Source organism: Aedes aegypti, chromosome 2, assembly GCF_002204515.2.
Source record: "Aedes aegypti strain LVP_AGWG chromosome 2, AaegL5.0 Primary Assembly, whole genome shotgun sequence".
Taxonomy (NCBI): Eukaryota; Metazoa; Arthropoda; class Insecta; order Diptera; family Culicidae; genus Aedes; species Aedes aegypti.
Window position 1 is genome coordinate 355519791 of NC_035108.1, and position 26972 is coordinate 355546762.

Consider the following 26972-nt stretch of genomic DNA (forward strand, 5'->3'; position numbering starts at 1 on the left):
ATCTGTCATTCTTCTTCTTTCTGGCTTTACGTCCCAACTGGGACAGAGCCTGCTTCTCAGATTAGTGTTCTTATGAGCACTTCCACAGTTATTAACTGAGAGCTTTCTTTGCCGATTGACCATTTTTGCATGTGTATATCGTGTGGCAGGTACGAAGATACTTCTATGCCCTGGGAATCGAGAAAATTTCCTTTACGAAAAGATCCTTGACCATCGGGATTCGAACCCACGACCCTCAACATGGTCATGCTGAATAGCTGCGCGTTTACCGCTACGGCTATCTGGGCCCCAATCTGTCTGGCGCTACGGCTATCTGGGCTATCTGGCCTGAATCTGTCATGATTCTAAGCAATACTCTCACAGATCTCTGGGCAGGCTTTTTGCGTCTAGCGTAGGTACTATTATTATTATTTTTCTTTATTAGAGAGACTTTCAGCCCGAGGGTGGTTAGTCCCTATGGTATTTTATATGGGATTCTGTTTGTAGAATCCTGGCCAAGATCAATAATATCATAATAATTATCATATGTCCTATTTGTGACGCAAAATCTTTTCAATCAAAAATTTTGTCAGCTGAGCCGTTATGTATGTTAATTTTTATTTATTCAACATAACATGATTAGACCACGAAGTATGTAGAACTTAAGATTGCCAAGTTGGTGAAGAAGTACAGTTCCCTCAAGTAAACAAAACATGGTTGAGAAAATTCCATTTTTTACTAAAATGTGTCTTTGCTTATTTTACAAAAATAATAAACTATTATTCTCTCTATTTTAATCAAAATGGTCTCTAAAGTCACTTTTTTGCATTAATCTGCTTGCAGGCTTGCTTGGAGACTCAAAGAAACCTCCAGAGACTATTAAGCGACGACTATTCCACAAGTTCTAATAATATTCTCAGAACTCGAGGAATGCTTCAGGAGTTCAAGTGCTTTTTTCAAAGATTTCTTTTCGAATAATTTCAGGAACATTTCCAGGGATGCTATCACCGATTTCTCAGGGGATACTTATAGAAATTATATTTTAATTTGGTCCAGAAAAATTTTCATACGCTCCTCCAGTAATTTTTACAGAGTTTGTTTCATAATTTTGTCCAGATGTTTTTTCACTGGTTCTTTTGTCGATTCCTCCAGTTGTTACTTCTAAGAAATCCTTCAGGAGTTCTTCCATTTTTTGAAAAAAAAAATCGTTTCGACATTTTTACAAGAATCTCTACATTAATTCCTTTGTCTTTTATGCCATGAATTTTCATAAGGATTATTTTAAAAATCGTCTACGATTACTCTCAGGAATCGCTCCAGCATTTCATCAAAATATTATTGCTGCATTTCAAACATTTCTCAAATAATTCATAAATAAACTTTCCGAATCTCCATGGATTCTTCACAACTTTATTCAAGGTCCCACACCAGTTAACTATTAAAAGCCCTAGACAAACCTTGAATTTATAAATGACCACAATTCGGAGACTAGTAGATCAATTATTTTGAAATAAATTTTGAAGTAAATGCGATTAGATCCCCCATGACCCCTCCCCCTTCTCTTGGTAACGGAAAAAGCATGGACAGGAGGGGTGCAAAATTGGTTTTAAACGGATATCTCAACATCCAAATAATCTAGAGGTTTGGTGTCTACGGAAAAGTTATTCAGCAGATCAAGAACCTGGCGATGAAAAATATGATTGAGAATTCATCCACTAGATGGCACTAGCGACACATTTTATTCAATCATCTGTATCTTAAGATCCTCAGCAGCTAGAAGGTTGGTGTATTCGGCAAAGCTATTCAGCAGTTCAAGGGCTATCTGGCCGCTTGGTGGCTCTAGTAAAAAGATAGTTCAATCTGCTCTACCTCAAAAGCCTTATCAGCTAGAAGGTTGGTGTCTTCGGGAAAGATATTCACCAGATTAAAGGCTATCTGGTGGTAGAGGGCCTGAATGAGAAGTTATTCACTAGGTGGCTTTAGTTGCAAATTTTCTTCAATTGTCTGTATCTTAAGAACCTCAAAAGCTAGAAGGTTGATAAGTCTTTGGAAGAGATGTTCAGTATATGAAGGACTATCTGGCGGAGAAGAGTCTGATTGAGAATACATCCGCCAGGTGACGCTAGTGAAAAGAAATGTTTAATCTTCTCTACTTCAAGGTTCTCAACAGCTAGAAGGTTGGTGTCTTCGGCAAAGTTAGTCAACAGATTTTGGACTATCTAGCGGTGAAGAGTCTGAATGACAGTTTATCCGCTAGGTTGTGCTAGTAACAAATTTTCTGAAATTGTCTGTATCTTAACATCCTTATCATCTAAAAGGTTGGTGTCTTCAATAAGGCTATTCAGCATGTGAAGGGATATCTGGCGGTGATTCGAAATTCTTGAGATACAGACAATTGAAGGAAATGTGTCACTAGCTTCATTACGAGTAAATAGTTGAAGTACAAACAGTTCAAATTGAATATGAGTAAAACTAAATTTATATTGATTTCGTGGAATCGAACCATTGTAGACGTTTCAATACAAATTGATGAGGAGACAATTGATCGCGTGCATGAGATTAAATATCTTGGCGTGATAATGACTCTTAGAGCTGATTGAAATGTCTATAAATAAATGAAAACCAAATTTAGTACTAAACCATTTTATACCATTAGAGTATGTATTCTTTGACAGCAGACGTAGGCACAGACAAACAGACGTAACACTGATAAAATTTCCATCGACCACTCATTTAACGATCATTTCAATTTCGCTATGTTACAAATCTCACAACCAGAGGCGCACCCATCGTTTTTCTTCGTGTTTGATGTTTCACACTACCGCTATCTGCAGGTCTTGTTGCACGAAACAGGTGATGATAGTGTAAACTGGGCGATGGATTTCAAATAAATTTTTGTCTGTTTGTCTGTGACGTAGCTATAAGTTATTCCTTTTTGTGTGTAGTCTACAATGGTTTGAGTCCAGCGCGCGGTACACTGATATAAACGACTGTTTGATTACTTATAATTTGAATTGAGTATTTAGTCTGTTGGAGGATTGTATGCATAAGTAGTTAGTTTGCTGGTCGAATGTCAGTAATTTCTTGAAAATGCGAATGTTACAGATAGTTTTGAAATCAGCTTCGGGTTTATTAATTCTGGCAAAGTTTTCGATTTTGTTCAACTAGTAAAATTACTGGTAAAATTTGTGGAAATTTGTGGTTGAGACCAGCAACATTTTGCCATTCTTATTTTTGCTTCATACAGGTCGGACTCGATTATCCGGCGACTCGGTTCTCCAAAACTATCAGATTTAGAAAAGAATGATGTTCTACAATGTTTTCATATTTTCTATAATCTTCAATATTGTACAACATTTTGTTACGTTCTTTTAAAATTAAAAAGTTTGAGAGCGAATTTCGAAAGCTATGAAATTTGACGCTTAGGACACTTTTGTATATAACGCACCTTGACCAGACAAACAAATGTTCTGAATACACCAAAATTCTTTTTTTTTTATATTTTTCAAGTTATTAATTAATTCCACTTAATTTCGTTCCGTGGACCAGTGTACAATGTTCCGCTCAAAATGTAATCGTATTCGATCCCATTTCGAAAAGTTATTTAAAATGTGTAGTAGTTTGATCCCACTTCCCTCAGCGTGGTGAGATAGCCGAGAGAGTTGTGCTAGTTTTCCTCGAATGTCGGTTCCCGAATGTCGTTTCCCCGAACGCCAGTTCCCCGAATGTTACTTCCCCGAACACCCGTCCCCGAAAACTTTTTTGGAATACATTTCAAGCTGGTGGACAAAATTGATATCTACTATGCACCCTTCTTTATTTGATCGACAGTTCTTTCGAGTTTCACCATTCTTGGCATTTTTAGCAATATAACCATATTTATTAGACAGTTTCACAAAAATCAAAATTCTCGGGATTCAACCAGTCACTCCCTAGTCCTAGTTGCAATACTAAATCAAACTACCAGACAAATTTTCATCCAATTTGGAGAAGATTAGGAGGTGCCTCAAGTCGAACTTGTATTTTTTGGCTATTTTTTACATTCCAAAAATTCTAACGAGAATTTGGAAAAAGGAAAATCAAAATAAATACCACTAGTTGAACGTATTATTAGTACTTTATAACTTTTGAAAACACAGTATGCCGATTAGAGATGGTTTTGACCTCATAAAATTGATTTCTGTTCATTAAAATACCTGTAAAACATACATTTCTCTACAGTTTTTGTTCTACAAGATTCTTAACCTCATGCCCAATCATAAAAGTTCAACCGTAGTATCATTCCTTTGTTATTTCTGAATATTATTGTAGTACATCATTTTTGTATCCGAATTAGAGATAAATTGTAAAAAATCGTCGGAAATTCGACATTCCTCATTCCCCTGCATTTAGAGCTGCTGCCAAATGGCGCAATTGCTGACATGTTACAAAATTGAACATAGTAGCTTTGCTTTTTCAATGATGGATGATGATTGAAGAAAACAGCTATCAAATGTCATCAACGCAGTCGTGTTTCAAACAACATTCGCATTTGATTATCTGAGGCACAAGATGCACATTGTAATGAATCGTGATGAATGTATGTATGTTTTACAGGTACTTTAATGAACAGAAATCAATTTTATGAGGTCAAAACCATCTCTAATCGGCATACTGTGTTTTCAAAAGTTGTAAAGTACTAATAATACGTTCAACTAGTGGTATTTATTTTGATTTTCCTTTTTCCAAATTCTCGTTAGAATTTTTGGAATGTAAAAAATAGCCAAAAAACACTAAATCGACTTGAGGCACCTCCTAATCTTCTCCAAATTGGATGAAAATTTGCCTGGTAGTTTGTTTTAGTATTGCAACTAGGACTAGGGAGTGACTGGTTGAATCCCAGAAATTTTGATTTTTGTGAAACTGTATAATATTTATGTATTTAAGGGAGTCTGACCCAATATACCCATCGTTCTTTTGTGAACTGCATCACTTTTCGGGGAAATGGCATTCAGAGAAGCGACATTGGGGGAAAACAAGCACAATCGGCCAAGAGTTATCGGACGCGACTCAGTAGACTAGGGTTCACATCCTGATACAGCTTTTACATCTTTTTTGCAAACTTCTCAACTAAGTGCTATCGACTGCAATTTTCAAACTTCAAGTGAGAATTGAAAAACTCCCGTCTGCATGACTGTCTGCAACAAATAAAACCTAAAGTCGGAATAAAAAACTATCATAAAATTTAAGGAAAATATTCCACTTAAAAATGTTCGAGAAAATTGTCTCATAACCTTTTTGAGAGGGCAATTGTTGTTAGCCATCATTAGGTCATAACCGCTATTCCCTGAGACGAAACCGGAGAATTCTAGCACCGATGATTTTATACGCTTCGATACCTCAAAAAGTACCCTTGCAGAAGGGCTCGAAAGGATGGCGAGAAAAACATTTATCTGTGTCCCTGAAATCGTCTCCTGACAAAACGATGAAATGTCCCGACTTCATTGCTGGGCGCATTGCTTGTGCGGTGATGAAGTGATTTTTATTCACCGCTTAAATTCTTTACCTGCATACTGTGCTCCAAGAAAATAAAGCCGTTTCCGAATTGGATCCCACGATGACATAACAATTACGAAAAGAGTTCGTCTCGATTCGGTTGACATTCCTAGGTAATAGGAACTTAAAGCAGGTTTTGCTTAACGAGCGACGGTGAATTTCCATTTCATCTTTGGGGAGAAATTGATGAGGCAAACCAGTATGCTCGATAGCGTGCTCTATGACACGCTTAGTTTACGACCAAAGAAAAGTTTTTTGAGTTGTCTTTTTTGTTGACTGGACTCAGTTGGTGAAATGTATGCTATCTATAAAGCCACTGTTTGATTGTCATAGTAAAAAGCGCGAAGATAACAAGAACATACAATCCTATTCCTTTGAAGAATGTCAAATAAAGTAACCGAAACTCAAAAATGAAATTGTTGGTATTCAAGCCAAATGTAACAAATACGGGGAACCCCCCCCCCCCCCCCCGTTGGTTTGACCACATTTAATCTGAACACTTTTTAATTTATACCCGGCTAATTTGCACATCGTTCAGATTCAAAATGGTTCAAACGTCATTTAGCTCATGGAATTGAGTGAAGTGAGATGGAACGCTGTGAAACGGAACGCAGAATCAAAACAAAACAGTGAAAGAGGTGACCAGAAACACTTTTCTAGGGTGACCCGATAGTTTGCTTGAGGTACCGTTCAAATTAATGGGGGTGCACCGTATATAAAATGTTTTTATCCACTTATTTACAGAAATCAAAACTCTGTCTTTAGAACAATCTTTTGATCTTCAAACAAATCTGCAGACCAGCCATTTTGTATGTTGTACCAATATGTATACTAGCTGTTGTAATACTAGGAAGAAAGTTCTGCAGAGGATTCAAAATACAATTTTGAAAATGATTCTTCCAATGAAGCTTCCAAGAATGGTAGCTGTTCTTTTGAAATCTGGTTGGGAAAAAAAAAATATTGCACAGAAGTATGATCAATAAGATATTCAATTTCTGATTTTTGTGTTCTATATTATCTTATTATTTACATTGAACTTTGAACTCTCAAAATTGAAGAGCCATTATAAAAAAACGGGAACGCTAAAAGCACTGTAACTAGATTTCAAACATCACGTTGATTAAATTTCTGGGCGTATCAAAACTAAAACTTTACTTTCGAGTCTCATTTTTAATTAAGGAGATCCCGCAGGATGTACCGCGATTTGTTCGCTCGAACTTTCGGTGTGCAGGTGCAGTAACGTGTACTGCACGGAAAAGTTTTCGAAAAACACCAGCGCAAAAAAAATCCATTCTGATCTGATCCACCTGGATGGAGTTGGAGTTATGTCGACCATGCTTTCGCGGGCGGAACTCCCGAGCTGTCGTCGCACTTGTAGGAATAGGTAGGTACTTACTTTGGTAAAATCGAAAGTTTTCGTTAGCATCACAATTGCGCTGCAGTTCTCCTGCCACACCATCCGCCAAAAGTCTAGCACCGTATCCTCGGTTGGTCCCTGCGTTACGATGTATGCATTGGGTTTCAGTAAGCTCTGTGGGAGAAAAGTGATGGAATATTGATCAGATTTTTACGGCGCTCCTTAGACCGTTATTTTATTACAGCCAGGAGTTACGAATAACTAACTTTGAACCAAATTTGGATGCTATACTTTTTATGATAATCATGGTAAATGAAACAGTTCAAATTAATCTGATTTTGTATGAATTTGCGAACTTATACCATCGAAAGGGTGTAAAATAAAAACAAACGCAATGAGTTACAGCTTCATGGAAAACGACTGGTTAGCACAAATTTGTTGGAGATTTTTTATCTTATAACAATGATCTGGGGAGCACCGTGTATTTCCGTTTTTTTTTTTTCAATTTGTCACCGAAGCATTCCGAGCTATGCGGATTTTCCGATATTAATACTCACATCGACATAGGACGCATTTATGTAGTCGGTGTCTGGGATGTTTTCGTACTTGCCGAGCACGACTCGGTTGTAGTCGTATGGAATGCATTTGGGATTTTGGTTCTTGTGGGCATTGGCTTTGCGGGTCGCGTGCCGGCAGGTGTTGGTCTCCACCTTCACAGCCGTCTGGAATTCGAGCTTGTACAGGATGGGGAACTTCCGCCGCTGTTCGCACAGTTTTCCGAAGTGCCGCAGCTCCGTCGGTTTGTCCGGCATCGTCTGCGAGAGCGGGTTCTTCTCATCTGTTCGGTTGGGGGAGAAAGGAGAAACGGAAGTGTAAAAATCGCATTCAAATGGTATTTTTCTTTCGTGGAATTGTGAAGACACGGTCCTCCGAAGAAATTCTCTGTCGTCTTGGCCCGCGGGGTTGTGCACTCGAGTGAGCATTTTGCGAGCGAATGGAACGTGATTTTCCCGATGACATCGAAAGTGGTGGAGTTGAATTTCGTGGAATGCATAATAAGTAAATTGTAAATAGGTTGAGTGCTAGAATTTTTACGGGTTGTGACTTGCAAAAAGGGGAATTTAGTTTTTTTTTCTATAAGGCTACCGACGTTAGATAGTACTTTTTAATGCAATATACACACCGATTTCTTCATAGCGTGCTTTGAAATCAATAATTCGAAAAAAGATTAGGATTTAATAACATACATTCCCGTGCAAAATGTTTAAGATCACCCCTAGAAAAGTATGTCATAAAATACTCACAATGATGAAGGACAATGAGTTTTTTTTCTACTGAATAGCAGTCGAAAACATATTTTGTTTTCAGCATCAAGTTGATATCGTAATTTGATATGAATTTGTCATTAAAATATTCGATATCATATTTTGATTTCGTTCTGCTGTCATTTTAAATTGTTGGTACTGTTTTCATTTTATATAATTATAAATTTAATCATGCCACATATATAAGTACTAAGAGAATATAAAAATGAAGCATTTATTTTGTCACAGACTCGTTTCAATATCAATTGAAAATATGTACATCTCAATGAGTTCTCAATTTGCACGTCATGATAGCAGAAACAGTTTTCAATTTGCTGTAACTGATAGCAAAAATAGTTTTCAATTTGATTTCATTGGAACACGACCAAAATGACAGCGAACTGAGTTATCGAAATTCACAACATCACAAAATCCACATTAGTTTTCAATATGATCTCAAGCTTTGCTCGGGAGGTGTTTAGTGCAAACTTTCGGACATTCAATCATTCGCCATTGACTGAATAATGATTAATCAATGATTAATAATAAAATTAATGATTAAATTACTTTGGAGATGCCCTAAATGTTTTAACATATCCAACTAATGAAAACAAACCAAATTTCAGCAGCATCATTTTTTTTTATTAAGATTAACTTAACGCTCTGGTGCAAACAGTGGGTATCTACAGGCGATGTTTAATTTTAAACATTAAACATCAACAAAAACGCTGAGCAGTTGGCAGAATTACCACCATACTTTTTCTCTCTTATAAGCAGGGGAAATCAACTGAGCTGTGAAAATTCTAAATTGCTATGGCAAATGAAATGTAATACAGTTAACTCTCCCTTACTCGATATTCCGTATCTCGATATCGTGTTAGAGAACCATAGTAAAAATTGGTTTTCATGGCTAACTCGATGATCCTTTGGATCGCAGTTGCACTGATTTTGTGTTCTGTAACTCGATACCTCCCTAACTCGATGGTCCCTTCAATATCGAGTTAGGAAGAGTTGACTGTATGTTGTTAATCAAATGTCAATACAGGTCTGACTCGATTATCCGGTGACTCGATTATCCGGAATTTTAGACTCGATTTTCCGGAATATATTTTTGGATATTCTTGTTTTCAGTTTTTATGCATAATTTTGAGATAATTTAGTATTGCAATATACAATATTATTGGTTTAGCAGTTTTGGACGTAGGTAAGAATAGGGGGGTTTGAAAAAGTTTTTTTTTGTGTATGCCAGTCAAAAATGTGTCTTTCTTCTCAAGACCTCAACACCTATTAGGGAAAGAGGAACATTTTTGTTTATCTAAATAAATATTCGGATTGTCATAAGTACAAAGAATGCCAAAATCATACGAATGGCTCGAAAACTAGCGTTAGGTCAAAAATCAGTGGTTCCCAACCTTTCTGATGCTGCGACCCCCTTGAAGGTTCAACGAACAACCCACAGACCTCTGAAAAAGGATGTGCGTGATATCAAAACTGCCGAAGACTTCAGATTGCATCAACATACACTGTACTAGTTATGCTGGTTTCTGCTTCCTTATTTGGCCACACATGTAGTTTCAAACACTTTCAAACCCCCTTAATATAAAATTTCGAATCTCGGTTTATTTTAACCGAGATTTGCTTTGCCGAAAATTTTCACATATGACGAAATAAGGAAGCACTTTGGCTGAAAGTGGTTCACTCACCTTACTCTTGGAAGGCATACTTCACGTATTTAGGTTATGCACCACATATGAAGTAAGAATTCAGTAATCATACCTTGACAAAGTTCACGAAAATTCTAGTCAGAAGACTTCCAAGTATTTCTCGAAGAGTCCAACAAGGAATTTTCCAAAAGGATCTTGCCAAAACCAAGAAAATTGTGCAAGGCTAGTATGTTAAAAGTTTTCAATCAAATTCCGAAAATTACAAGCAATTTGTCAAAAATATTTCCATATATTTGTAGAAGATTTTTCCGGCATATGCACACTACGAAGGATTTGAAAGATTTTCATGAGTACCTCCAAAAGTTCCACTGGTAATCCGGAACGGTCGCGCCATGAAGTATTCTAATAATACTACTAGGTTTTCACCCTGCTATGAGTGTTTTACCAGACTTTCCAATGGGCTTATTGAAAATTATTCAGGAAAAAAATACTGCAGTGAAGAAGTACGAAGGTTTTCCATAGTGAAAATAAGAGCCCAGCGAAGTAAGTCACACAAGGGGGCGGGAAGAAACTTGCATCATAAAGTGGTATGACTGGTGTCAATCGTTAAGCATTTCTCTCAAATCGTGTTCGTCCATGCGATTTCGGTGAAAAAGTGCAAAGAGGAGAACTGAACTGAAGTTATTTATCGAAATACAGTAGTTTTATTGTATTTTTGGTGTACAAGCGTATGAACCATGACAGCTTTCACAAAATTACTCTTAGAAAATGAATCTATGTTGCAGGTAAGTTGGAATATCCACCGTAGTGGAACATTTTAACTTTGATACGACGAATAATAGCGCTTACGACGAAGTAGAACCAAAGACAAATTAAACACCTTTATGTCCCTTGTAAATGCCCTAAATTTCATGGCTCATAAGGTAATCTAGAATGCCGTGAAAAGTGTACTGCGATGTGTCAAACTTGGGTACCTTTTGCAATACCGAGGGACCAAATGCAGTACTAGCAGTGGTACCCAATCTGAGCTCGAGTGCGACGGACCTGGTAGAACGGAACCCTATAGCCTGTTTCACCATTTGCAATGCTTCCTTTCGATAGGAAGCTGCCTTCTGGCATCATTCGCTAAACGATCGGCTTCGATATTTCCTTTGATTTCGGCATCCAGCAGAATCGAACCGGTTTAGTTCTCGCTATACTCTCAACTTCTTGGATACACTTCTTCGGGAAATCTGAAAACAACGGTGCCAGTACCTGGCACCATTATTTTCAAGCTTTGTTGTAGAGCGAAAGAGAGAGAATTTCGCCGTGAAATGCCTAATAGACGATTGTCAAACGCTGTAAGCGAGCTGCTGTACGACTGGACGAACTCTCTACGGTGGGTTTTTTTTTAGCTCAGACGCAGGAGCAATTTGAAAAACACCAAGTCCATTCATATGAGTTGAGAAGATGTTGAACCAGTTGAGCTTCCATCGCCCGTTTCATCATGTATTCCAATAGCCTCAATGGTAGGGGCGTCAGGTACATGTCTCAGTTAGATTCCCGTTAATGACTTTTTTTTTCAAAACAATATATTTTTTTTTCATTTCTGTTAATTGCTAAAAATAGACTAACACACTTAGAAACGTTTACCAACAAAATTAGTAAAATATATAGTTTTTACTATAATTGTATTTGCCAAAGTGGCGTTTGTAACAAAATATGTTACAATTTTGATATGCTGTAGTGCAAAATTTTAGTTATTTTAACAAAATTCAGCATGTAATTCATAACAACCGGTGTTACAAAAAAAATTGTAATTAAATTGCACATCAAGTTATAATTTGATAGTTTCAGCTAGTCGAGATGCCTCTATTGTCTCCGGTCCAGATACATTTTGGGAAAACTGAGTATGCAAAGTGGCTTTTTTGTCATCCATAAAACTTCATTGAAATTTGAGATGATGCTGCCAGCTCGAAACACAATTTGGCACAGAATGGGTTAAAGTTAATGTTGGTTTGTAAAGCGTCAATTTGGTTTTTAGTCGAATTCTGGAAAGCAATTGTAACTTGTTAACCGGATCGCGGGGTAGTTCTTTCGATTGAATAACCTCCAGAGCAAGGTTCTGTTGGGCTCTATATTGGGAGATTACAAAATTCCTGAGGAATACATTTACAATTTTGTAAGGAAACATTTTAGGTTTCTTCTCATGACTTATGTTTTAGATTTCTTTTTACTAATATGAATGGGTTATTAGTTCAATGTCATGTATATACAATTGTGTACATGATAAACTTACGTTTACTTTCCCCAGTATATGCTCTCCGGTAAACGGATGATAAAGATGAACTTTGGAGGCTGAAAGGTTTTTATATAAGCTTAGGAAGAAACTATAGTTTAATCCCACAAGTCTTACCGATGATCAATCAATCAAATTCAGGATAATCACGGTCTCTCTATAGAAGCTTTTCTAGCCTTAGTTGAGGATACTAATAAACAAATTTCAATTAATTCACAGCAAATATTTGATAGCTTTCAAATTATCTAGTGCATGTAGTTCACTATTTGTAAATAATAGGTTTAGATAGAATAATCAATTAATTTTACGTTTTCAATGTAAAATATCAAAATATCAGTCTTCCTTCAATTTTTGCTACTCACGATCAGTGACAGTGGTAGCTGTCACTTCCATACGTCATCGTCGCAGGCTCCAGTTGATTGGCATCGCAGATTTTCTAAAGGGCGCGTGCTGTCCAATAGGGGCAGCTAACAGCAATCGTTAGTGGATCCCTAACTTTGAGGTGACTGTAATTGATATTCTATACTAGGCTTGTCCAGGCTTAGATACAATATTGTGTGGCAGGCCATTTTTACAGCTCAACAAATTCAAAATTTCTAGCAAAATAAAATGAAAGCGATCAAATTTCACATAAAGAGATTAAAAATATATGTTTGCTTCTTTGATAATCTTGCCAAAAGTTCTGTGAAAAGTGTGCTCAATGTTACGTCAGAATCCAGCTCTTATTCTTTTAAGAATTCTATCCTTAATCTTGGGAGTATATTGTCCACGGTTAAATGAAACTCAATTACAGAATCACGCATACACAATTCATTATAACGTATTATATGGAAATCCTACCCAAAGTTTCCCAAAGAATGAAGTCTTGAATTTTGCGAGAATCATGTGCAGGATTCAGCAAAAAATGTCCTTAGAATTTCGTTAGACTAATTTCTAAATATATATAAAGTTTGTCGTGCTCAGAATTCTGCAAGAAATTCTTTAAATATAGTACGTGAATGGATAATGTCCGGGATTCAGTAATGGGTAGTACTGTGGCACTCTTGTCCCAAAATGTTGTGAGAATCCTGCTAAGTATTTCGTTCAATTTATGTGAGAATTTTGTCGAAAATTATATAAGGTATTACTCTGGCTTGAGATTTGCGTAGTATTTATTATATTTTTCTGAGGTATAAAATTTATGTTCAGGAATTTGTGAGAATCCACTTGCGATTGTTTTTGCCTTTATTTACAATATAGTTCATCATATAAATTCTTATCAACAACATTTACAGTGAGAGGCAAAATAAAGTGCCCACCTTACCAGTTTTCGAATTTCTCTCATTGATTTGGTTCAAATTAAAGTTAACACACCTAAATCTTTTGTGATATTTTATTTTTGATGTTCTTTTAAAGTTGCACTTACGAAATATTGATAAAAAAAAGAATTTTACTTAAAGAAAAAGAAAATCAATTTGTATTGAAAAAAAAGTAGTGACAAAAATAAGTGCCCACTTCCTTCTTGGCCCCAGAAAAGATGATTTAAGAAAAATAAAAAGCAATTTAATAGTTAATGTGTCCTCCTTTGGCCTTAAGGACTTGCTGGAGGCTCTTCGGCATGCTTTTCACCAGGTTTTGTAGGTGTTGTGGATCTAGTTCTTCCCAGGCGCGCTCCAAGGCTTCAAAATAATTATTTTTGTTGGTAACACCAGTTTTTTCAACCCTGGCATCGAGAATCGCCCACAAATTCTCGATGGGGTTGAGGTCTGGGCTTTGTGGAGGCCATTCCAGCGGTTTAATCCGATAAGACCGGAAAAAAGACTTGGTCTTCTTTCCAGTATGCTTCGGGTCGTTGTTCTAGAGAAATATGAATTTCTCTTCAAGGCCCGTCTGGATCAGCGAAACCTCCAGATTTTCCAGCAAGATGTTAATGTAGGAATCTGCCATCATTATTCCGTCGATTTTCACGAGGTTTTCTACTCCACTCCATGAAAAACACCCCCAGACCATCACATTTCCTCCTCCATGCTTCACCGTTCCTTGGATGTGGTGCTCTGCATCACACACGAGCCCGCCGCTCTCGGTTAGACAGCTCGAGCTTCAGGAGCGCCACATCCAAGGAACGGTGACGCATGGAAGTGTGATGTGATGAAATGTGATGGTCTGGGGGTGTTTTTCATGGAGTGGAGTAGGAAGCGTCGTGAAAATCGACGGAATAATGACGGCAGATTCCTACATTAACATCTTGCTGGAAAATCTGGAGGTTTCGCTGATCCAGACGGGCCTTGAAGAGAAATTCATATTTCTCTAGAACAACGACCCGAAGCATACTGGAAAGAAGACCAAGTCTTTCTTCCGGTCTTGTCGGATTAAACCGCTGGAATGGCCTCCACAAAGCCCAGACCTCAACCCCATCGAGAATTTGTGGGCGATTCTCGATGCTAGGGTTGAAAAAACTGGTGTTACCAACAAAAATAATTATTTTGAAGCCTTGGAGCGCGCCTGGGAAGAACTAGATCCACAACACCTACAAAACCTGGTGAAAAGCATGCCGAAGAGCCTCCAGCAAGTCCTTAAGGCCAAAGGAGGACACATTAACTATTAAATTGCTTTTTATTTTTCTTAAATCATCTTTTCTGGGGCCAAGAAGGAAGTGGGCACTTATTTTTGTCACTACTTTTTTTTCAATACAAATTGATTTTCTTTTTCTTTAAGTAAAATTCTTTTTTTAATCAAAATTTCGTAAGTGCAACTTTAAAAGAACATCAAAAATAAAATATCACAAAAGATTTAGGTGTGTTAACTTTAATTTGAACCAAATCAATGAGAGAAATTCGAAAACTGGTAAGGTGGGCACTTTATTTTGCCTCTCACTGTAATCGAAATTAATATAAAATCAATTGAGTATATTTAAAAATGAAGAAAGTGACAGGAAAGATTGATTGTATTTAATTCTCATTAAATTAAGCTATTCAAACAGCACTACTTTTTATACCTATTGAGTTAACAAATACCTTAAAAAAGTGGGACTAAAAACCTGTTACTAAACGTGCCAAAAATGGAAGAAAAGATGTTTCTCCGGAAAGCGCGTTTTTTTTTCAAGGGTGAAAAGGTAAACGTCGATAATTGCATCGAAATGAGCTTTAGACAAATTTTCCGAACATCAAATAGTAGAAGCCTCTAGCCCTGGCTTTTCGATTCAAGCGAAGAAACAAAGGGTGCTCAATCGCAAATTTCCTTTGTCCATAATTATCATTACAAACAAATAGCACTTTTATGTTCAATCCAAACAAATGAAATATATAAACTAGGTAGTTTTATGAAGTGAACAGCCTTATACGGTCTTTCCCTATTACCATGTCAAAGATAGTTTTTTTTTGCTAGTCCTATGATTCTTTTAGTCTATGCTACCTTATATTGTAAGGCACTTTAGCAAACTTTAAAACTATTACAAAATAGTATGCACATAAAAATTGGTCTATTCATAAATATTAAAATCTAATATGATTGTATTGAAAAAGCCGCAAGACGACAGAGAAAATTCCGCTATAGAAAAAAAACAGTTTCTTTCTTTATCATCAACACTTACCTCTGGCTGATAATTTAACTTTATCTGCAAGAGTCAGTCCGTCCGGGGCAGAATAATCAACAAATGAGAAAACAAGAAAATTTCATTAGAAACATAATATAGGTAGATGCAGTCGAAGAAAACGACGACGGTTGCCAATGCAAATCAACTGCAAGGTTCTTCTCCTGCCAAGCAAGCGCGCTCAGACTCATTGGCCAGGTCGTTATCGGTCAATCTTATCAACCACGCGATAGCACTGCCGGCGAAGTGAAAATGGACTTACCTAATGAAATTAAACCGCTATTTAACATGCTTAACTTTATTGTGTTCGGTATGGAAACGAGACTGGTGGAACTGAGTGTCTTTTTCTTCTTGGGCTTCTCCAGGTCTGCATAGCGAGAGGTGGACCTGAAATTGGAAAGAGAAAAGATGCGACAGTTAGCCATATGTTCCAAAGTATTTTTTTTGTTAAAAACATAATACTTTTGATTTGAATTTAAATGAAATTGTTTTTTAGTTCAGGAAAATATTTTTTTAGTTTCTTTTCTCAAATCCTACTATATAGTTCTCACTCTATGTCCAAATTGCGGATCAAGATTGTCGTTTCTAATAACAAATTCGAATTTTAATTCTTATTTTGGTATTGCAATGCCGCTTGCTTCATCATAGGAATTTGTTAAAGTTTCGAAGAGCATTGTCAATATAAAAATTTCTTTTGTAATGAAATGTTAACGTCGAAATTGTTCCATAGTACTGAAACACACAATTGCTCAATGACTAAACCGAACGACAATTGGCTTTCGGCAGTAAGTTAATCAAACATACATTTCCGTTGATTCAATTCCTATATTTACATGGATTAGCAATAAACTCCAGCACATCGGAAGGAAAGGTCAATATAGGCGTCATTCTCTCTCTCCCTCCCTGGGATCGTTGCTACGTGATAAATAATAAATCAAATCAAAATGAGTCGCCGACCAATTCACCTGTCCTGTAGGTTGGTAACCAACTCTTGCAGGTGGAAACACATGCCATGGTGTCAATGATTGAACTTGTGCATTTGGGAGTTACCCCTGGGGCCAAGTGCGGAGTTTGCTTTTGTGATTAGCTTCGTGTTGTGTCGAGCGCTTTGGGCACAGGTGTGTAGTATGGAAGGCGACAATCGACCGTGTGAGGCTGGTTATTCCGCAAGGATATGTTGAATGATTGCATGCACTAGGCATGTGGTTTGTTTGCCAATGGAATACTTTATGGGATGATTGTGGGTAGGTATTGTCGGTTATGGATAGGGGTGGTATTGTAGGAATGAAGGAGGCTTACGGGGTAAGATCGGGTATCAGTGGTTTTTGGTGCGTATGATTGATATTTTACTTCTCCACTGGGGTGACCAATGCTTGTAAGGAACCAATCGAAAAAAGCTAGTATTCTACCGCTCAAATCTAAATTGGTTGAGAAAATTTTGGCAAAAACTTTAAATGCTACGAGGATTTTCATCGTCACTGAAGTTTTAATATGGATGTAGGTCAAATGTGAAAGTTACTGCATTAACGAAACTTAAATGAAAAACTAGGACTGCCCATGTAGAATCTACATGCGTTGACTTTTATTTGTAGGACCCCCAAACAGGACGTTCAAGTCTCACACATGGAGTTTATATTACCGGGTTTTTATGTATTACCAAGGAAAGGATGTCTGCTCATTGGGGTGACCATCTTTTTTTTAAAGAAAATATTGAAATTTACAAGTCTTATGTGTGTGCTAGATATTTAACTTCATCAAACCAAATAATTAGACTTCTATCATTGTGAAAAACTTTCCGGAAACTCGATGATTTTTCTGCGGAAAAATTGTTAATTGGGTTTTGGAAGCAGTTGGAGAAACTTTCCATTTTTGCAAGTATGAAGAAAAAATATTTTTGTAATCTACTACAGATGACAGATCGGACTATAGACCTTGTCGAAGTTCGGAAATTGGTATAACCACGGAATTGTTTTGAAATTTGTCAGGAAAATATGCCTATTGAAAAGAATGTTGAATATATTGACCAAGAACTATAGGCTACTTTCTAGAAGTTTTTTGATGAGGAGACGAAGAACTCTAACATCGACATATATTTTATTTTTATTTATAGTTCTCACCTCTTTCAAATTATTGTTCAAGATTTGTCAAAACGTTGCATAACAATTCTGTAGGTTTTTTCACTATTAATTCATAATGTTTTGTTTTTTTTCTTACCAACAACATGGGTTTATAGGTTTTTCCAAATTTTATATATAATTTCCATATTGACTCAATGTTCATATGTTGGAGTTTTATTTCAAAATCATAATTTCTAAATTCAGAACAGAGATATTTAATTTAAGAAGCGAAGCTTCTTGCCCGAGCTGGATATTTTGTGTCAGATTTGGAAGCTGATTTTTTAAGTATAGTTAGGTCTCCTATCCGACGCTGCCACCCAAATTTACGCCCACCGAAGTTTCTCAGATACTACCCTATCGATTCTGATGAAACTTGGTAGGTAATAAGCTCATACTATGCCTCAGTCAAATATGAAAAATCAGCATCATCTCATGAACAACTGCTGAGAAACTGCCGTGGGAGGAAACTGGGTGGCAGCGTCTTATAGGAAACCTGACTGTAGCTATAATCCGCACTAGATTTGTGACCCTTAGATGAATTTTCTGGGGATCATACCCGTCTTAATTATACATGTTTGGGTTTGCTCATCTATGAATTTTCAGAAGTCCCCGCTGAAGAGTATTTAAGAAATTTATTGTGTACAAAATCTTTAGATAAAGTCGGTTGTGATATTAGGAGAAACGTTGAAAACGCATATCCGAAGGAAACTCTGAAATATGTAGAGGAATGGCTAAATAATTCGTACAGATTGTGAGCATCACTAGCAATCTTGAAAGGAGATCCCTAAAATTCACAGAGGAATCCCTGGAGACAATCCCGAAAGAACCTCTGATGTAATATCTGAATGAGTTTTGGAGATATACCAAAACGAATTTCCAGATGTGTCACGGAAACATTGAAGAAATGTCAACATTTCATTTTAAATACGCGTCTGACTTTTTATTGACACCGTCTTGGATTTGAGCGAACGGGTGTGGTGTGGTGGTTAGTACACACGCATCTCACGCCGAGGACATGGGATCGAATCCCATCCTCGAGATAGTCACTTGTGATGCAAAAGTCGTCACTATAGACTCCCTTCAGAAGGGAAGTAAAGATGATTAAAGATAGAAAAGTCTTGAATTCTTTTAATATCCTACAGACTGTTCTTATTATCTAATATTCGTATTTCTACGTTTGGAACCCGTCTTGGAAACGGTGAAATCAAATTGATCGTTCACTACATTGAAACTCTGGACGCAGCTTGTGAAGGGACTGTTTTGACCGTAACTCGTGCGGTGTGCACCCGTCGTTAAAATATATTTTCCACGTAAATTTCTGCTCGGAGCAAAGCAGAGCAGTCAATGTTTCCGGTTATGATGTCAACTATGAACATTCGTTTCAGTTTAGTTCGTCTACGCGAAAGTGTTTTGAGATCGATATGTTTGCAGCGGCTCTCATAATGAGGAAGATTCTGCGGATCATTCCACGGAAGCGACCTGAGGACGTTACGAATAAAGGCTCCCCCAAATCAAGGCGATTTTTTTCAGCGACAGCGACGAAAAATCGCTGCAATTTTGTTTTTGTGTCGCTTCACTCTTGTATGAAACCATCTAGAACGGCACTGCGGTTCGAATAAGCTAAACACAGTCAGGTTTCCTATAAGAAACATGGATGAAGGGGTTTATGAGATTTCATTATTTTGGGGGTGTTGTTAAATATCACGTATGCTGTATAGATAAAAAGCACAGTACGGTCTTCGACGAAGTTTCAATACTCAGTGAGATTTACCTTAAAAATTTCAGGATTATGCTTTTAGTTGAGAACTTGGCCGGTAGGGGCGCCATTTCGAATTTGCTCTATGTGAACCTTGAGGGATGAGAATGAAACCTTTGGAACGTATGACAATATTGGATATTGACGGTTTGGAAGGTTGGTGTCGTGGGAAGAGTTGTTCAGTATCTAATATTCAGACATGCGCGGTCATTGAGCTAGATGGAGTTCTGCCACCAGGTAGTGCTAGTGTTCGTGAAACTTTCGTTTTGCAGATATCTCAGGATGCTGGCTACTTAAAGATATGGCGTATTTGACAAAGTTGTTCAGTAGCTCAAGAGCTATCATTATTTCATTATTCTAACTAAGAGATTTGAGTTGTACCACGAATTTCATGGATCAAATGCTGAACAATTTTGCCGAAGACGCCATCTTTCTAAATAGGCAAGATCCTGAGATATCAGAAAAACATTTTTTGATTACTTTTTAGGATATTTATCATTTATAAAAACGTTCTTCAATCTGAATTTCGGTCGTAAAAAAATGGTCGTTAAAACTACCGCCGTAAAAAAAGGTCATAAAAAGAGGTCAGAATGTATGTTCGTTGAATTTCAGTTAACCATTAATGATGACACCCAAGTCGTTAACTGTATTGACGCGGTGTAAGCAAATACCATTGATATTGTATTCAAATGGAAAGCAGGATAGGCGGCGTGTGAAAGTGATGGTTTTATTTTTGAAAGAATTGAGAGAATTCCAGAGATAAGAAATCTCGAAAAAATCTCTCTCTCTCTCTCTCTCTCTCTCTCTCTCTCTCTCTCTCTCTCTCTCTCTCTCTCTCTCTCTCTCTCTCTCTCTCTCTCTCTCTCTCTCTCTCTCTCTCTCTCTCTCTCTCTCTCTCTCTCTCTCTCTCTCTCTCTCTCTCTCTCTCTCTCTCTCTCTCTCTCTCTCTCTCTCTCTCTCTCTCTCTCTCTCTCTCTCTCTCTCTCTCTCTCTCTCTCTCTCTCTCTCTCTCTCTCTCTCTCTCTCTCTCTCTCTCTCTCTCTCTCTCTCTCTCTCTCTCTCTCTCTCTCTCTCTCTCTCTCTCTCTCTCTCTCTCTCTCTCTCTCTCTCTCTCTCTCTCTCTCTCTCTCTCTCTCTCTCTCTCTCTCTCTCTCTCTCTCACTCTCTCTCTCTCTCTCTCTTGTTGTAAAGCTCACCTTCAATCACGCTTCAAAAGAACTCTTGAGTGTCCCGCCCAAAAAAGACAGTCCTCGGGAAGTTTTGATGGCATTTTGCTCTGTTGCATCTTCCTTGCTAATTTATCGATGCCTCTTTTCTTAGCATTTTTTTACCATGCTTAAATAGTTGTTTAGAATCATGAGCTTATGGAAGTTTGCCAATACTAAACCATACACGATTCTAGAATTTTACATTATTTTCGAAGACTAAACATTCTTCGGTTCAAAAAAACTTGCACAACCCACAATTTGACAACATTTGAGACAAACAACGTTCATTTACTAAAGGGTTCATTGATAGTCATGGTCAATGGACCAATGCACGCGTTCATTCCTTGACGTTTTAGCGGTGCCGTGTTATTTATGTCACCATGGCAACGAGTGAATTCGGCACCGCTCAAACGTCAAAATAGTGAACTCGTGCATCGGTCCATTAGGAAGAATAAAATCATGTGTTACTGCGATCAATTTTACCTTACCGATCAATTTGTGTAAATACTTTCATTGTTAGAACAAACAATAACGGCACCGGCTGTGTCCGAATGCAGGTCAATTTGGGGGGCGGGAAGGAAATGTTGACGTGTTAATTACTTCCAGGAAGCCGTTTAGTCCTCTGCACTTTTACCTGAAAACATTGGGAGCTGGAATATGAAGTAGTTCTAGCTGAGACTTGCCCTCTTGGTCTTTCAAAATGTTTATGATCATTCGAGTAAAGAAATTGCATTCGGTTGGTCAAATTGATGGACCCCATAGGAGCTTCATTTGCAAAAATGAAAATATTTGGCATCCATATTGAAAAAAAAAAAAACACTAATTGAACTTTAACACTTCACTTTTACAAAGATTTTGTTCTAAAGAGTAAAAACAGATAAACAGACGTCACACTCTCATCATTGTCCATCTACCACCTTTTTAACGTCCGATTCAAAAATATGGTAGGTGGCCAATCCGCCACCCGCAGCGCTCGCATCGTTTTTGTTCGCGTTTGATGTTTACACACTACCGCCATCTGTTGGCCTGTCGGCCAAACACACTAATTTTAGAATTGGGCGTACATGCCCTCGTGACTATGATTTTGTTCGAAGTGTTACGTCTGTTTGTCTGTGGAGTAAATATAGTTCAATTCTCCTGAAGATGATTTTACGTTACGGCAAATAAAGTGCATATTCATACCATCAATGTGAAATAGTTGTACCTATTAAAAGTTTCGCTACAGTAGTTATACTGACAGCACAAAATCGATTGCCTGCACCTTCAAACCACGAGCAGTAGTAATTCTAAATGCTCCTAAGTGTTTCGCACATTTACACTTGAAGTTCATCTGTACGGTTACAGTGCTAGAAGTAACATCATCCGTTGGGATCCGTTCCACGATGCAGCAGTTTTAGCAGAACACACCTTCCACCTAAACTAAGCGGGTGAAGCGGAAGGCGGACGAGTAATTTGCAATCTTCATCGCTCGATAAACCCGGCACAAGCACAGAAACATTATTGACTGACTAACTTCGCTACGCTATACAGTAACTATCAAGCCAACGTCATTACTATCAGTTGCAATGCAACGCCGAGGCTGTAGGAACGGATGGGTTTTCAACAGTGTCATGTTCCTATAGTGGGTGTGCGTTAGGGTGGTTCAAATAATAACAAAGTTTGAAAATTCAATCCCAATATCTTCCTTACAATCTTTATGATATTAATAGAGGTCTGTTAAATTTTCAGCAATTTTGGTGATTTACATGGAAATTCAAATGAAGAACACTTGAACAATACGTTCAATACCGTTAATGTTATTACCTTCACGTTATTACCAAAGCTTTTATAAAGAAAGTTGCTGAAAAAAAAACAAACTCGTTTTAAACTACAACCAACTTTCTCTCACTCGATATTTCGTATCTAGATATCGAGTTAGAGAACCATATTAAAAGTTGATTTCATGGCCTGGATCGCATTCGCACTGCTTTTGTGTTCTATAACTCGAAACATCCCTAACTCGATAGTCTCTTCAATATTGAGTTATGAAGAGTTCACTGTAATTTTTTGGGGTTTTGTAGAAGTTCACTGAAAATCTTAACTGCCGTGTTCAGCACTTTATTTTCTTTATTTCTGCATACGTTTTTACATTCACCTCTAAATCGTCACTGAATCGGCTGGAAATTTGAAAATGCTATGGGAGATATAATTTTTAAATTTTGATGAACTATGAACCACTCTAGTGTGTATGCCAAATGCAGCATCGACCTATCGACCAGGATATAGGATAAGCTTTTTGCTGCCATTGCATTTCCACGCCGCCAGTAATGGATGGCTTAATTAAATTTAATAAAATTGTTTGCAGAGTGCACCATTCGTACAGTGCCGTTGAAAAGATGAGTGGAGTCAATTTATCATTGATGGATTTTATTTTGTGTGATACATATGCAATTTTTTTTTTAATTTCTTTATTAGTTTCATTCCAAACATTACATTCATTTATTATATCTAGGTGTTCTGTGTTATTAGACAACACTTTCATCCTAATTTGGTAAAACAAATTTAAGATTTTATTAACATTTTGTTAACAACATATTACATTTCATTTGCCGTAGCAGTTCAGAATTTTTACAAGTGAGTTGATTTCACCTGCTTATAAGAGAAAAAAAACGCTTTGAATATACTTAACCTAACTTAACCTAAACATATAACGCATTAATCGTGGCAATAGAAGATTGTAACGATTTTTGCCTGAAATTATTTATTATTTTATTTGACATTTGTTCCAATGTTTCAACATTGGATATTCTATGTAACTCATTGGTACTGTACCAGGGAGGAAGTCTCAGAATCATTTTCAAAATTTTATTTTGAATTCTCTGCAGAGCTTTCTTCCTGGTATTACAACAGCTAGTCCATATTGGTACAGCATACAACATGGCTGGCCTGAAAATTTGTTTGAATATCAAAAGCTTGTTCTTAAGACAAAGTTTTGATTTTCTATTAATAAGGGGATAGAGACATTTTACATATTTATTACATTTGGCTTGAATGCCCTCCATGTGATTTTTGAAAGTTAAATTCTTATCTAGCATGAGCCCTAGATACTTAACTTCATCTGACCAATTTATTGGAACCCCTCTCATCGTGACAACATGTCTACTTGAAGGTTTCAAATAAAGAGCTTTTGGTTTATGTGGGAATATTATTAGTTGAGTTTTGGAAGCATTAGGAGAAATCTTCCATTTTTGCAAGTATGAAGAAAAAATATCCAAACTTTTTTGCAATCGACTACAGATGACACGCAGGCTTCGTCCTTTGGTGGAGAGGCCTGTGTCATCCGCAAACAAAGATTTTTGACATCCCTGAGGTAACTCAGGTAAGTCAGATGTGAAAATATTGTATAATATTGGTCCCAAAATGCTGCCTTGGGGAACACCAGCTCTTACAGGAAGTCTTTCAGATCTGGAGTTCTGATAATTAACCTGAAGTGTACGATTTGACAGGTAACTTTCAATTATTCTAACAATGTATGTTGGAAAATTGAAGTTTTTTAATTTTACAATCAAGCCTTCATGCCAAAAACTGTCGAATGCTTTTTCTATGTCTAGAAGAGCAAGACCAGTAAAATAGCCTTCAGATTTGTTGGAACGGATCAAATTTGTTGCACGTAAAAGTTGATGAGTGGTCGAATGTCCATGGTGGAATCCGAACTGTTCATTGGCAAAAATTGAATTTTCGTTGATGTGGGCCATCATTCTGTTCAAAATAACCATTTCAAAAAGTTTACTGATGGAGGATAGCAAACTGATTGGACGATAGCTAAAAGCTTCTGCAGGATTTTTGTCTGGTTTTAAAATTGGAACAACCTTAGCGTTTTTCCATTTGTCAGGAAAATATGAAAATTGAAAACATTTGTTAAATATATCAACTAGAAATGATAAGCTACTTTCTGGAAGTTTCTTGATGAGGATGTAGAAAATTCCATCATCGCCAGGAGCTTTCATGTTTTTGAATTTTCTAATAATAGTTTCACTTCTTCCAAATCAGTCTCCCAGGCATTTTCGAAAACGTTCTCTTGATTGAGAATATTTTCGAACTCCTGAGTAACTTCATTTTCAATTGGACTAGTAAGTCATAAATTAAAATTGTGCGCACTTTCAAACTGCATAGCTAGTTTTTGAGCATTTTCGCAATTAGTTAGTAATAATTTGTTTTCCTCTTTCAATGCCGGTATTGGCTTCTGAGGTTTTTTCAAGATTTTAGATAATTTCCAAAAGGGCTTAGAGCCAGGGTTCAATTGAAAAATTTTATTTTCAAAATTTTTGTTTCTTAATTGAGCAAAACGTTTCTTAATTTCTTTCTGCAAATCCTGCCATATAATTTTCATAGCAGGATCGCGAGTGCGTTGAAATTGCCTTCTCCTCACGTTTTTAAGACGGATCAAGAGTTTAAGATCATCGTCTATAATCACGGATTCAAATTTTACTTCACATTTTGGAATTGCAATGCTCCGGGCTTCAACAATGGAATTTGTTAAAGTTTCAAGAGCATTGTCAATATCAAGTTTAGTTTGTAAAGAAATGTTAACATCAAGATTAGAGTCAACATTCGTTTTATATATATTCCAGTCGGCTCGTAAATAATTGAAAGTGGAGCTGATAGGATTGAGAATCGCTTCATGGGATATTTGAAATGTAACAGGGACATGATCAGAATCAAAATCAGCATGAGTAATCAGTTGGCTACAAAGATGACTAGAGTCAGTTAAGACCAAATCAATGGTAGATGGATTTCTAGAAGAGGAAAAATATGTGGGGCTATCAGGGTATTTAATTGAGAAATATCCTGAAGAGCACTCATCAAATAAAATTCTGCCGTTAGAATTACTTTGAGAATTATTCCATGACCGATGTTTGGCATTAAAGTCACCAATGACAAAAAATTTGGACTTATTGCGAGTCAATTTACGCAAGTCAGTTTGGAGCAAATTAACTTGCTGTCCAGAGCATTGAAAAGGCAAATAGGCAGCTATGAAAGTATACACTGCGGAACACGTTTTTGTCTCTTTTGTACTTAATTAAGGGTTGCTGAATCCTTTGCCGTTTACAGAATTATCATAGCACGTCTAGTTTTTGAGATATTAGGAGTTGAAAATGCAAAAATTGACTATTTCAGCCAACTTGCATGCAAGTTTGCCAGCTTGTAAGGAAATTTATTTGCTTAATTTGCCACAGAATTCAATATTTATGTGTATAACAATACTTATCATCAAAGTTCATAATACTTTTCATGCGAAAAAGTTATTTTTTGATGGTTTAGAGAAGTATTGTATTTTGCCATATAAGAGTAACGAAGAATTTTGTATGGAGACTGCAAGCATGTTAAAAAAATCGGTTTAATCTAAATTTAATCGTGAAATTTCAACCAAAATATATCTAAAACGAAAGTTTAAGTCCTCTTTTACATGCTTGGTGGATAAGATCACAAAAAAGTTTGATAAAATATACTTCAAATTTTAGGTAAACATCAATAAAACCAATTTTTTATACAGCTTTGGCGACCTGTAGCTAAAAATTGTGACGTGCTGGAAAATTACTGAAAACGGCATCAGATTCAGCAACCCCAAATCTACTAGAGACGCATAATTTGATTCTTGAGACACGCGAAAATGTCATTTTTGTTGCGCTGTGATATTTACCAAACTGTGTTTCAACAGAAACACCTAAAGTTTCAAAAACTTTAGTTTCAAATGATGAAAACAGTTGATGTTTTATACGCCTATGAATGATGATTGCAACTCCCCCACATGCCCCATCAAGTCGATCATTACGATAAACGAAAAAGTTAGGATCTCTTTTGAGTTTAGATCCTGGTTTTAAATACGTTTCGTTAATAACTGCTATATGCACGTTATTAACCGTAAGAAAATTAAACAGCTCGTCCTCTTTACCATTCAGAGAACGAGCATTCCAATTTAAAATATTTAAATTATTATTTGGATCCATTAGAAAAACGTAATCCAATAACAATTTGATTTGTAAATTTTACACTTACTTGGACTGCTTCAGTCATAGTGGTGGCTTTGAACATTGCATCAATCATTAGATTCAATTGTTCAGTTAGAAAATTAAAATCAGAGGCAGACATGTCATGTGATTTCCCATTAGAATTTCCGGTAGACGAAGAAGTGGAGTTACCTGTGGTGGTAGGGTTTTTTCCATTTG

General features: G+C 36.8%; 1 protein-coding gene across 3 annotated transcripts in view; it reads right to left on the minus strand.

Moving 5' to 3' along the window:
- LOC5563856 (receptor-type tyrosine-protein phosphatase kappa) overlaps positions 1 to 26972 on the minus strand; it is a 516995-nt gene that overhangs the window by 42895 nt on the left and 447128 nt on the right. For all 3 annotated transcript variants that reach the window (XM_021846357.1, XM_021846358.1, XM_021846356.1), the window contains 4 exons: positions 15948 to 16072; positions 15686 to 15709; positions 7429 to 7709; positions 6911 to 7045 (listed from right to left, as the gene is read on the minus strand). In XM_021846357.1, the coding sequence (XP_021702049.1) occupies positions 6911 to 7045; positions 7429 to 7709; positions 15686 to 15709; positions 15948 to 16072 (565 nt within the window). The remainder of the gene's footprint in view (positions 1 to 6910; positions 7046 to 7428; positions 7710 to 15685; positions 15710 to 15947; positions 16073 to 26972) is intronic.